General features: G+C 32.0%; 1 protein-coding gene across 1 annotated transcript in view; it reads left to right on the top strand.

Moving 5' to 3' along the window:
* Positions 1-13,785, top strand: part of LOC127551554 (cilia- and flagella-associated protein 43-like) — a 212,722-nt gene that overhangs the window by 3,567 nt on the left and 195,370 nt on the right. The window contains exons 3-5 of the mRNA XM_051981358.1: positions 78-174; positions 2,188-2,355; positions 10,136-10,286. Of these exons, the coding sequence (XP_051837318.1) occupies positions 78-174; positions 2,188-2,355; positions 10,136-10,286 (416 nt within the window). The remainder of the gene's footprint in view (positions 1-77; positions 175-2,187; positions 2,356-10,135; positions 10,287-13,785) is intronic.

Raw genomic sequence — 13,785 nt, 5'->3', positions numbered from 1 at the left:
TAGAAAAAAGAAATTAAGTCTTATCAGTGGTTAATTTGAAGACTGAAACCTAAAATAAATGTAATTTTATACATTAGGTCATGCTCAGCTGGATTATACTTTACTTGAATTTAGTTATTGTGGTACATACATGGCTAGTTATTCTGCAATTCCAGAATATGAAGTAATACTTTGGTAAGTTTCAACATTTATATATTTATTGTTAGTAAAGGGAAACAATATGTAAATATTTTTAATATCTTTCATTTAAGGTTAAATATATTTCTAAAGTTTATCATTCATTAGAAGATAGTTCAACTTAAGCTCATTGTCAAAAATGTTTTAAGTTATTATTTAGAGAATGAAACATATTAATTTAAGTTTTAAAAGCCACCTATGTGGACTTGATTTTTTAGATGGGGTTTTAAAATTATTTTCTTTGAACATTGCTATTGAAGGGACATGAAACATTTGGTGCCATTGATGAGACATCATTAAGCATCAGTTGAATGCCAAAGTTTACATTTTCTATTTTTTTTTTTTTTTTTTTTTTTTTGCTGAGGCAAATGCTGAGGTTTAAATGACTTGCCCAGGGTCACACAGATAGGAAGTGTTAAGTATCTGAGGTCAGATTTGACCTTAGGGCTTCCTGACTTCAGGGCTGGTGCTCTATTCACTGCACCACCTAGCTGCTCCAACACCACCTAGATGCCCCTGCGCCACCTAAGCTGCCCCTACATTTTCTACAGGAGGGTAATGAGATATGTGAGGAGAGGAGGGTGATAAAAGAGAGGGCATATTGGGGGACTGAGTGACTAGTACTAAAAACACTTTTGAGGAGGGACAAGGTGAAAGGAGAGAATAAATGGGAGGAAATACAATTAAAACAGTAATTATAAAAAGAATTTCGAAGCAAATTTTTCTAATAAGGCCTCATTTCTAAAACATAGAAGGAACTGAGTCAAATTTATGAAAAAAATAAGAGCCATATTCCAATTGATAAATGATAAAAAAAAAAGAGAGAGAGAGAGATATTCTGTGCCCAAAGGGTTATAAATTCATGCTTATCCTTTGACCTAACAATACCACTACTTGTCATGAATACCAAAAATGAATAAAAAAAAAAAAAAAGGAAAATGACCTATATATACAAAAAATATTGACAGCAGCTCGCAGGGCAAAAAAAAAAAAAGGAAATTAAAGGGATGTCCATCAATTGGTGAATGGCTCAATGAACTGTGGGGGGGTGAGGGGTGGGATGTGGGTGTGTGTGTGATGGAATATTATTGTTTTATGGAAAATAATGAGCAGGACGCTTTCAAGAAGAAAATAAAACCTAGTAAGTCCTCCATGAACTCAAGCAAAGTGAAATGTACTTTCTTGTTTTGAATGTAACTAGGGGGAAATATTAAATAAAACAAAACACAACAGCAACAGAGTTTACATTTTCTGTTTGAGAGTGATAGAATTGTTATTATGGATAAATACTAAACCCTACTAAATAGATCATATTGTGCTGAAATCTGGGAATAATAAAAATGTGTAAAATAGTCTCTAATTCCAAGGATACGATTTATTGGAGAGATGATACACATTTAAAAAGATGCAATAGTTAAAATCAACAGACTCTTTTTTGGCTTCTAAGTAAAATATTAACAATAAATATTAACATGTTTGAAAGCAAACCTTAGTAAGATTTAGTATACAAGAAAACTTGAAGTATGCACCTTTGTATATGCAGCAAAGCCTGTACATAGTGTTTCATATAATTTGTTGAATGAATAAGAGAAAATATTTTGATGATCTGATAAAAATAAATAAAAGGTCAATTAAAACCAACTAGTATCTTGTCATAATGGAGTAATCTTATATAAATATACAGTATTTATATTAACATTATTAAACATATTAGGAAATTAATCTTGTTTCTGAAACATTTTGTTATAAGTCTTTGGGTTTTTTTGTGTTGTTAATTTATGATATATAATTGCAATGGAAATAGTTTTTATAAATTAGCTTAGTTAGCCTTTATATATTTTAAATGTCATTTTGGTATTCATGTAGAATAAATTTGTTTAATACATTCATACTTCTTTAAAATTTATTCTTACAATAAGTCTAAACATATATTTCACATGTTATTTGTTAAATTTTCCATAAAATTTTAGTGGTATTGTGTTTCACAAAAAAATTTTTTTCTCTTATAAGGAACTGGGATAAAAGGATTATTTTGTGTAGCAGTTTACGACCAGGTGTGGAAGTTAGCCAGATGACTTTTAATCCCATGAACTGGCAACAATTGTGTTTGTCCAGTGCAAGTGCTTTAACTATATGGAATATTGAAAGAAGTGACAAGACTTATCATCTCAAGCCAAAGTAAGTAACATTAAAATATGGAAATAATAACATTTCTTTGTATCACTTCTCAGTGAACTATATCATTGTAAATTACTTTTAAACAATTTTCTGAGCTTAGTTTTTATTCATACAAATTTAAGAATTAATTACAATTTGTATAAGAATATAAATCTTGAACATGTAATTAAAATAACACAACATGCACCTTTGTATATTTGTCTGATAGTTTTCATTTTTATTTTACAAAAATAATAACCAAAATATTGTCAATGTGATAGGCTTGTTTTGGCGTACAAAGTTTCTTAAACTTTGGTGCCATTGATGATATTACTACTCATTTTTCTTTTTTAATCACTAATTCAGGCCCATATTTTGTTTTATACCAGCTCCATGTAAAAATCCTGTTTCTCAGAAAAATTATTTTAAAAAATTTGTATCACTTGATAAATCAGAAGACACATTTCACTTGTAGTCAAAATCTAAAATGTTCAATTTTTTTTTCCAGCATACTGTAACAAGACTAGTCTATTTACTATACTTAGAGAAATGGAGGAAGACCAGATATATCTTTTTTCCACATAAATGACTTCTGCGTCCATTTATTTTTAGAAATATTTAAGTTTTTAAAATAAAATGAGAATTGGTTCTTTAGATTGATCAAGTGATTAATAAACAGTCTATTTGTTTTTGTAGGGCAGGCATTTGAAAAATTGTTAAAACATGTCAAAATATTATTTTGTAAAATTATCCATAGTTTAAGCTTTTTGGTAAATATGGTTTCTTTATTTTTCTAGATCAAAAGATCAGTTTGAACATTTTGCATTGATTATTCAATTTTCCAGAAATATTAATCAATTTGCAAATTCAAGAGGAAATTTACTATAAAACAAATTCATTTTATTACCATCCCTAAGAAAAATTCAATTTCTTCTTTTAGGTGAAACATCTTTTCATCTACTTTCACTATATTTATAGCAATAATAGGTGTGCTATAGTCTACTTTCATAGTTTTACATATTTTTATAAGGAGCCCTCCTTTAATGGACTTCTAAAAATTCTATTTTCATTAATATCTTTTCTCTTTACAGCCCATTCATTTCCAATATATCTCTCTCCCAGTGGAAAAATGCTTTTGAATCTAGTGTCACGAGTTTCTGAGTTCAGTTGCTACCTTATATTATTTAGTACCTATATAATCTTGGGCACATCATGACTTTTCTGGTCCCTAATTTTCTCATCTTTAAAATGAAACTGTTGGACCAAATTAAATGACATTTGAGCTCCCCTTTAGTTCTAAATCTTTAATTCTATATTATAAAATATCATGTTGGTAGGGAGGGCTCCATCCCTCTAAATTTTTCCCCTATGATTTCCAATGAGATTGCCCAAATTTTGTGCACTTAAAATACATTTTTTAATTGTTTTTTTGTTTATTGTTTTATTTATTGTTATTGTATACTAATTCTATAAAGTAATCCTTTGGTAGATTGAATGATGTATAACTAACTATTAATTTGGGGTTTTTTGTTTATTGTTATTTTATACTAATTCTATAAAGTAATCCTTTGGTAGATTGATTGATAGGTAACTAAATCTATTAATTTAAGTAGTATTATCATTTTGGTTGTACTGATATAACTTGAGTAGTTACTATCTATCCAGTTAGTTAAATGTTCCTTTATTTTTGTAAAATATTTTGTGGTATAAAAATAATTCCTGTGTATGTTTATAGATGAAATCCCTGATATTTCATACATTCTGTAGTAATTTTGGATGGAATTTTTTTTTCTATTGTTTCTACTGTTTTGTTAGTATATTGAAAGGTTAATGATTTTTGTGGGTTTATTTTATATCTTGCTATTTTATTGAAGTTATTGTTTCAACTCACATTTTGGTGCCATTTCTGGGGTCCTCTAAAAGTAGAAGGGCAGGATGGAATGCTGAAGTTGAATGAGAAAGATATGAGTTTAACTCCTTCCTTGGATATTTTACTAGCCATATATGACTCTGGCCATGTCACTGTACCTCTATCAGCCTTAATTTCCTCAATTGTAAATTGGGGATAATTGTACCTATTTCAAAGGGCTATTTTGAGGATCAAATGAAATAATACATAAAGCACTTTGCAAATCTTAAGGCACTATATAAATAGTATATAATATATACATAATATATAACATTATGTATATATAATGGTATATAACATATAAATCTAATGGAGATAAAACAAGACACCAAAAAAAAAAAAAAAAAAAACAGGAAAAGAGAAAGGACACAGGGTGTACTTAGTACTAGGGGCATCTTGTTCTATGGAGTTGAAACCAAGAAGAACAGCAGTTGCAGAGAAGTGGTATCCTTGGTCTCCATTAGATTTTAAGTTTCTTGAGAGGAGAACCTATCTTTTTATTCTTTCTTACTTAAGGTTTTTTTTTTCAAATTATATGTAAAGATTATAAGATTTTGAGTTGTAAATTTTTTCCCTTTTCCCCTTTCATTCCCCTCTCTAAGACAGCAAGTAATTGGCTATAGGTGCTACATGTACAATCATGCTAAACATATTTCCATATTAGTCATATCATGAAAGAAAAATCAGAATAAAAGTGAAAAACTACAAGAAAGAAAAAAAAGTAAAAATAATGTGCTTCATTCTGCATTCAGAGCAATAATATTCCATAACATTCATATACCACAATTTACTCAACCATTCTCCAATTGATGGGCATCCTTTCATTTTCCAGTTTCTGGCCACTACAAACAGGGCTGCCACAAACATTTTTGCACATACAGGTCCCTTTCCCTTCTTTAATATCTCTTTGGGGTATAAGCCCAGTAGAAACACTGCTGGATCAAAGGGTATGCACAGTTTGATAACTTTTTGAGCATAGTTCCAAATTGCTTTCCAGAATGGCTGGATGTGTTCACAGTTCCACCAACAATGTATCAGTGTCCCTGTTTTCCCACATCCCCTCCAACATTCCGCATTAATCTTTCCTTGTCATTCTAGCCAATCTGACAGTGTGTAGTGGTATCTCAGAGTTGTCTTAATTTGGGAGAACTCCGCCTATTATTCCAAACAGTTTTATATAATATTGGAATTCATTGCTCTTTAAATGTTTGGTAGAATTCACTTAGTAAATCCATCTTTTCCTGGAGATTTTTTCTTAGGGAGTTCACTAATAGTGTGTTTAAATTCCTTTATCTAAAATAGGGTTAAGTATTTTATTTCCTCTTATGTTAATCTGAGCTATTTATATATTCTTTTTAATGTTCATCCATTTCACTTAGATCATCAGATTTATTGGCATACAGTTAGGCAGAAAATCTCCTAATTATTACTTTAATTACCTCTTCATTGATGGTGAATTTATTCTTTTTCACTTTTGATACTGATAATTTGAGTTTCTTCATTCTTTTTAAACCAAGTTAACCAAAGATTTACTTATTTTGTTGTTTTTTTCTATAAAACCAACTCTTTTTTAGTTCAATAGTTTTCTCACTTTCAATTGTATTAATCTTTCCTTTGATTTTCAGAATTTCTAATTTGGTATTTAATTGGGGATTTTTAATTTGTCCTTTTTCTATTATTCTTTGTTGAATGCCCAATTCATTGATCTCCTTTTCCTCTATTTTATTCATGTAAACATTTAAAAATATAAAATTTCTCCTAAGAACTGCTTTGGCTGCATCCCATAAGTTTTGATATATTATCTCATTATTGTCTCCTCTTTGATGAAATTATTGATTATGTCTGTGATTTGTTGCTTGACCCATTCATTCTTTAGGATTAGATTAGTTTCCAATTAATTTTTAGTCTACCTTTACATGTCCTTTTATCACATGTAATTTTTATTGCATCATGATTTCTGCCTTTGTGCATTTCATTGTGAGGGTTTTATGTCTTAATACATAGTCACTTTTCATGTACGTGACACACTGCTGATAAAAAAAGTATATTCCTCCCTATCTCCATTCCAATTTTCTCGAGGTGTATCATACCTATTTTTCCCCTAAAATTCTGTTCACTTCTTTAAATTCTTTCTTGCTTATTATCTGGTTAGCTTTATTTAGTTGTAAAAGGGGAAGATTGAGATTCCTCAATGCTATAGTTTTACTATTTCTTCCTATAACTCACTTAACTTCTCCTAAGAATTTTCATACTATACTTCTTAGTGAATATATGTTTAATATTATTATTACTTCATTGTCTATGATACTTTTTATCAAGATATAGTTTCCTTTCTAGACTGTTTTACTTAGATCTGTTTTTGCTTTTGCCTTGTCTGAGATCAGGATTGCTACCCCTGATTTTTTACTTCAGCTGAAGCATATTATATTCTGCTCCAGCCTTTTATTGTGTGTATGTGTGTGTGTGTGTATCTCCTAAAAATGGGTTTCTTGTAAACAACATATTGCAGGATTTTGGTTTTTACTCTATCTGCATTTGTTTTTTGGAGAGTTCATCCTATTCACATTTACAGATATGATTATTAAATGATTATTAACTATATTTCCCTCAATTCCATTTTCCTCCTGTTTTACTTTTCTCTTTCCTTTCACTCTTTTCCCTTCTCACCAGTGTTTTGCTGCTAATTAGGCTTCCTGTAAGCTGCCCTGTCTTTTATCAGAATCCACTTTTTCTTTTCTTTTCCTTCCCCTCCCCACATTTTCTTATAGTAAAAGATAAATTTCTATACCTAACTGTTTGTTATTTCATCTTTGAGCCAAATCCATTGAGAATAAGGTTTACATCCTCCCATTTCCCCCCTACTGTAGTAGGGTTTTTATGCTTCTTCATAAGATGTAATTTACTCTGTTCTTCTCTCTCCTTTCCTCTTCTTCCAATATAATCTTTTTTCACCCCTTAATTTTTGATTTATACTTACATCCACTGTCTATGTATACTCTTTTCTAACTGCTTTAACAGAGATATAGTTCTCAATAGTTTAAAAGTATCATCTTTCCAGGTAGGGATATAAATAGCTTAATCTTATTGAATAACTTGTTCTTTTTCTTTCTTGTTTGCATTTTTTATATTTCTCTTAAGTCTTGAACTTGAAAATCAAATTTTCTGTTTAGCTCTGGTTTTTGCAAGAGCAAAGTTTGAAAGTTCTTTATTTCATTGCATATCCATCTTTTCTCCTGAAGGATTATACTCACTTTAGCTGGGTAGTTGATTCTTGGTTTTAATCCAAATTCCTTTGCATTCCAAAATAACATATTCCAAGTCCTCTGATTCTTTAATATAGAAGCTGCTAAATCTTGTGTGTTATCTTGAATGTGGATACATGGTATTTGAGTTGTTTCTTTCTGGCTGCTTGCAGTATTTTCTCTTTAACCTGATAATTCTGGAATTTAACTATTTGAAGTTTTCATTTGGGATCTCTTTCAGGAGGTAGATTCTTTCAGTGACTATTTTGCCCTCTGATTCTAAAATATCAAGGCAATTTTCCTTGAAAATTTGTTGAAAAATACTTTTTGGGCTTTTTTTTAAATCATGATTTTCAGGTATTCCAATAATTTTAAATTTATGTCTCCTGCATCTATTTTCCACATCAGTTGTTTTTCCAATGAGGTATTTTTAAAATTTTTCTTCCATTTTTTTCATTCTTTTGATTTTGTTTGATTGCTTCTCAATGTCTCATAGAGTCATTAGTTTCCACTTGCCCAATTCTAATTTTTAAGGAATTATTTTCTTAAATGAGCTTTTTGTATTTCCTTTGCCATTTCACCAATTCTACTTTTAAAGAAGTTACTTTCTTCTGGGGGTTCCCCCCATTTTGATCAATTCTATATTTTATGGAGTTGTTTTCTTCAGTCAATTTTTGTGCTTTGTTTTCCAAGCTGTTGAATATTTTTTTCTCCATAATTTTCCTGCATAATTCTCATTTATTTCCCCAATTTTTTGTCTGCCTCTTTTACTTGATTTTTAAAATCCTTTTTGAGATCTTCCAAGTAGACTTTTGGAGCTTAAGACAGATTCATATTCCCCTTTGAGGTTTCACATGTAGGCATTTTGACACTGTGGTCCTCTTCTAAGTTTGTTTTGATCTTTCCTGTCACCATAGCAGCTTTCTATGGTCAAGGCTCTTTTTTTTTTTTTTTTGGCTCAATTTTTAAAGCTGAATTACAGGGGGGACTGTCCTAATATTCTTTTTCTGGGGAGCCATGGGTTTGGTCCCTGGATGTCTATGCTGGGACCTCAAGTGCTGATGACTTGCCCACTGCACTGGGGTTGCCTGGCTTCTTATGTTCTCGTATCTATTATGCCAGGTGCTATTTGTGCTGGGACCTGGAGGCTAGTTCTGCCACTGGCCTGCTGAGCCAGGACTATGAGGCTTTGGTTGCTGATTTGTGCTATGGCTAAAAACCTTCCACTGGCTTGCCCAGACACAGTCCTGTATTCCTCTTTATCAAGTGAGACAGACCTTTCCTGAAGTCCTTTTAAGTTATAATAAGCTAGGAGCAGCTAGATGGTACAGTGGATGTAGTGCTGGTCCTCAAGTCAGGAGGACCTGAGTTCAAATCTGCCATCAGATACTTAATACTTCCTAGCTTTGTGACCCTGGGCAAGGTCACTTAACCCCAATTTGCCTCAGGAAAAAAGTTATATTAAGCTAAAAAATTGTTTCATTATGTCTTTTTTGTGGATTCTGTTGCTCCAGAATCTGTTCAAAGGCTTATTTTAACGTTGTATCTGAGGGAAATTGGGGGGACGTCAGGCAACTTCCTGGCTTCTTTTTGCTATCTTGGCTCTGCCCACGATTGTCTTTTTAGAAAAATTCATTTTACCCCCAGGGCTTAGTACAATGCCCAACACATAATAAATGTTTATCAAATTGTAGTGAATTCAGGGTTAGCATTCAGCACAGTGTGATTGGTGATAGAACAAATATAATTTGCAACTGGTAGAGATCTTTAGGGCTATCAATACAGGAAATCATAAAGCACATACATTGCTGTTTCATCAGTCAGTGGCTTATTTATACAAAGGAATAAAGAAGACCAAGGAGGAAAAGACTTAATTGAATTCTGCTTTCAAAAACTTTGAGTGGATTAGCATTCTCTCTTGAAAACATCTATTTCAAGGAAAATGAGAGAGACATTTTATCCCCAAGGCATTTTTTATCTTTGAATGAAGGCATAGACTTCCATCATCTCTCTCTCTCTCTCTCTTTTTTTTTTTTTTTAGCCATATATACTATTATTGTTATTGTATAAATTGTTTTCTTGGTTCTCACTTCACTCTGCATTAGATTGTACAAGCCTTCTGAGGTTTTTCTGAAAGCACTGCCTTTATAATTTCTCACAGAATATTAGTATTCCATCACATTAATGTAATGGATTCATAACTTGTTCAGCCTAATTGATGGATACCCCCCCACCTTGAAGTTTTGTTTTGTTTTGTTTTGTTTTGCAAATGCTGTTTCAGAATCTTGAGAAAAGCTGAAGTAATTGTTGAGAAGTTCTAAGCTAAGCAATTTAGAAATAAACTTTGTTGGTCATTTCTGAATTGCAAATTTGAAACTGTATATTCTGATAAAAATTTGAGTCTTTATCAGCTTTATCAGTTTATCAGTAGATATACTAGTCAATTCAATAAAGGCTGTTTTTATTACTTCTCTTATAGTCTTCAAAATTCTCTAATTCATAACTTAGTTATAGATTTTTTTATAATTTACATAGAAACTACACAAAAAGATGTATTTTATTGTTTTTTGAATAAAAAATTAACCTATATGTGATTGTTTTCCATTAATGATATTTTTGATTAATGTAATGGTTCTTTCTGTTTCTTTAGGTCAGTAAACCTACCTGCAGAAGATGGAACATATATTTGTGAACCAGATGGAATGTTCACTTACACAGAGGTTAAAGATACTATCTATGGACCTGAGTTACTACTTTCTTCCATTGCTGGGCTAGTTGGTGTAGAAGCAGAAACATTCAAGGTAATTACAACTATATTCATGATTATTTAGTCCATGATATATTGTTTTTGGCTTGGCAGAATTGTGTTTGTCTTAGAAGTTGGGTATAAGGATATGTCAATCACAGGAGATTACTAAAGCATGGAAAATTACTATTAGCATTTTAATTCAACAAATATTTATAAAGCATATATAAAATATAAAGAGTAGTGTGCTAGGAGGAGAGAGAAATAAGATATGATCTCTGTCTTCATAGAACTTTTATATATGCATATATATATATAAAATATATATATATATATATAAAAGAACTCCCACAAAATAGAATAGCAGAGCAGAATGGTTTATAAAGCAGAATCAAATATGTTATTTGTCAGAAATATATTGAAAATTAAAGATTCAGAGTTAATATTGGACTATAGTTAAAATTTCTTATCCATAATATTTCTATTGTTATGTATTATATAGCAATAATTTATTATTAACCCAGAAATAATAATAGAAATAAAATAGGCATAATAAAAATAAACTGAGAAACTTATCTCTGATCATTAATTATACTGATATGTTTGTAATTATATGTATATATTGTATATAATTATATTTCTATATAATACATATTTACAGGTTTCATAAAGAATGAACTAGTATCAGGGCATAGCATATGTGTACCAAATGGCATACTATCTAAATACATAAAGAAAAAACTAATTGAATTTCAATGAGAAATAGACAGTAAAGCTATAATCAAGGGGGATTTCAATATATTCCTTTCAGAATTAGACTAATTTAACAAAAAAGACAAAACAAAAAAGACATTAAGGATCTGAATAGAACTTCAAAAAATAAAAGATGATAGACTTCTGGTGAATGTTGAATGAGAATACAAAAGAATATATCTATATTACATATGTGTATATACATGTCCATATATATAATGTAATATTATATATGTAATTCTCAATTATATGTAGGTACTTTAAAAAATTAACCATATATAAGGGCATAAAACTCTCACAAATGAATGCAGAAAAGCAGAAATAGTAAACATTTCTTTTAATGTCCCCAGTATAACAAAAGCTACATTCAATAAAAGGACCTTGAAGAAAGGATTAAAAATTACTTGGAGACTAAGTGACTAAATCCTAAAGAATTGATTGGTTAAAGAATAAATCCTGGAATCAATCAATAGTATTCAGGAAAAGGAAGTGATAGCTTTATACTACTGGGCTCTGGTCAAATTATGAAACTACTTTTTTACTTTTAAAGTTCTTATTTGTGTGTCACATTTTAAGGAGGAAATTGATAAATTAGAGAACATATAGAGGATGGTGACCAGGATGGTGAAATTCCTTGAGAACATATTATAGGAGGATTAGTAGAGAAACAACTAGGAATGTTTAAGAAAAGACTTTCTTGAAGGAATATCCTAACTGTCTTCATGTAAAATGAAGGATTATCATGTACAACTGGGTTTAGAGTTGTTCTGCTTGGGTCCAGAAGCAGAGGTGGAAACAGAAGTTACAGAATTAATGAAGCAGAGGTATGTAAAAAAAACTTCATAATAATTAGAGTTATTGCAAAGTGCTTCTTCAGTTTGTATAAATAATAATCTTTAATCATTAAAACAGTACTTTGGGCTTGTAAATTCATGCTTTCTCATTTTAATTATATTAATTTGAATTTGTCTTTTATTAGACTTGTTAATTACTCATCAATGATATTAATCTTAAAAACAGATCTGATCTGTCATTTCATTTTGTTTACTTAACTCCAATTCTATCAGTCTCTTTTCTAATTCTTCCCTTGATTATTTTTCTTTTTCTATTTGTCTCTTGATATATTTCTTTCTTGCTGTTTCAGGTTTTTAAAATGAATTTTCTCTTTCTTGTGGATATTAATATTCAGCTACACATTTTCTACTATCAGTATAGAGTATTAGTTTGACTACATCTTGTACATTTTGACTTTTGCTTATTTTTTAATTTTTGCTTTGACCCAGTCATTACTTGTCATTTTTTAGGCTCTATTGTGACGACCGCGTATTTAAAATCAGCCAGAGTCAGGAATTCAGATTAAGGGGAAAATCTTCAATCTTTATTGGAGTGAAGAGGTGAAGAAGGATTGCGATAGCAATATGGGCAGACAGGAAGCCAGCTAGCAGAGGGGGATTGGAGGTGAAGGGCGGTCACGATAGCAATGTGAGCAGCTGTGTCAAGACGCCAGCCAGCAGTCTCTCCTTCCTCTTCCCTTTTCACTCCCCTGCCTCCACCCACCAAAATCGTCATTTCCTATACAACACATCAGGACTTGCACAAAGAGTGGGCGGGGACCATTCTTTCTCCAAGCATATATATTAATAGAGTATGGTCCGATTACTATTTAGCCTCACGTGCTTGGGACCTCAGTGCATCAACTCAAGCCTCAGCCCATTACATCTCCCGCTTTCTTTTGTTTTCGAACACAGGTGGCCATGCCATCCCTGACTCCATAGGGAGGTCAGAGCCCCCAAGGGAAGGTGATCACACTCTCCCTGACTTCTCAGGAAAGGAGGTAAAAGCACCAAAAAGGAGGTGATCATGACTCCCCTGACTTCTCAGGAAGGGAGGTGAAAGCACTAAAAAGGAGATAATCACTCCCTCCCTGACATCTCAGGAAGGGAGATGAAAAGCACCAAAGGGAAGTGGGGGTTGCTAGCGGGTTTCTGGGCTGAAGGGTCTTATTATGCACAAACCCATCAGCATGGGAGGTATTACACAAGCACAAAGCAATAACACAGAGGCTATTAGTGATGACTCTCCCCACAGTCAGTGCAGGCTTGATGTGGTGTAACAAACATGAATTGTACACGCAAGTAACAGTATAACAAACAATATAAATGAACATGGTGTTGTAAAAGATTGCCAGAAGTCCTAGAAGGAGAATATGAAAACAGCAGTCACACATACACCTTCTTCAGCAGCCAAGAGATAGTCCAAAACCAATCTATTGTCCATTGCTTCACATATCAGGGAATCCAATGATTTCCCCAAGTTTTTGAAGTCCTGCAAAAGTCTTTTTATATGTTAGGGAATCCAATGATTCCAGCAGATTTTGAAGTCCGTCATTTCTCAGAAAATCCAATGATTCTTGAGGGCTTTCAAGTCCTACAACAATCTAATCATGTCTCAGAGAATCCAATGATTCCTAAGGGTTTTGAAGTCCAACAATTTTCTATGTCCATGAGTCAAATGCCATAACTGCCACACTCTTTCTATGGTGAGCACAATCAGCAACAGGACCACCCGATATTTCTTGGGTCTTCTCCTTCGTTTCAAAGGTCTGCTCTGTCTCTCTGCGATGGACAAGGCGAATACGGCTCGTTGGCACCTATCTGATTCCTTCTCCACCTGTAGAGATACAAGCAAACCCTCTCCCCCAAGCAGTTAGCCTATCTGGTCCCTTCCATTCACCACTTTCTGGGTCTCTCCACATCATCTGGCAATTATCTAAAGATAGTGGAGCTGCTCGCACTGGACAC

Source organism: Antechinus flavipes, chromosome 2, assembly GCF_016432865.1.
Source record: "Antechinus flavipes isolate AdamAnt ecotype Samford, QLD, Australia chromosome 2, AdamAnt_v2, whole genome shotgun sequence".
NCBI lineage: Eukaryota > Metazoa > Chordata > Mammalia > Dasyuromorphia > Dasyuridae > Antechinus > Antechinus flavipes.
The sequence above is the reverse complement of the archived record's forward strand: the minus strand, read 5'-3'. Positions and strand labels throughout refer to the sequence as shown.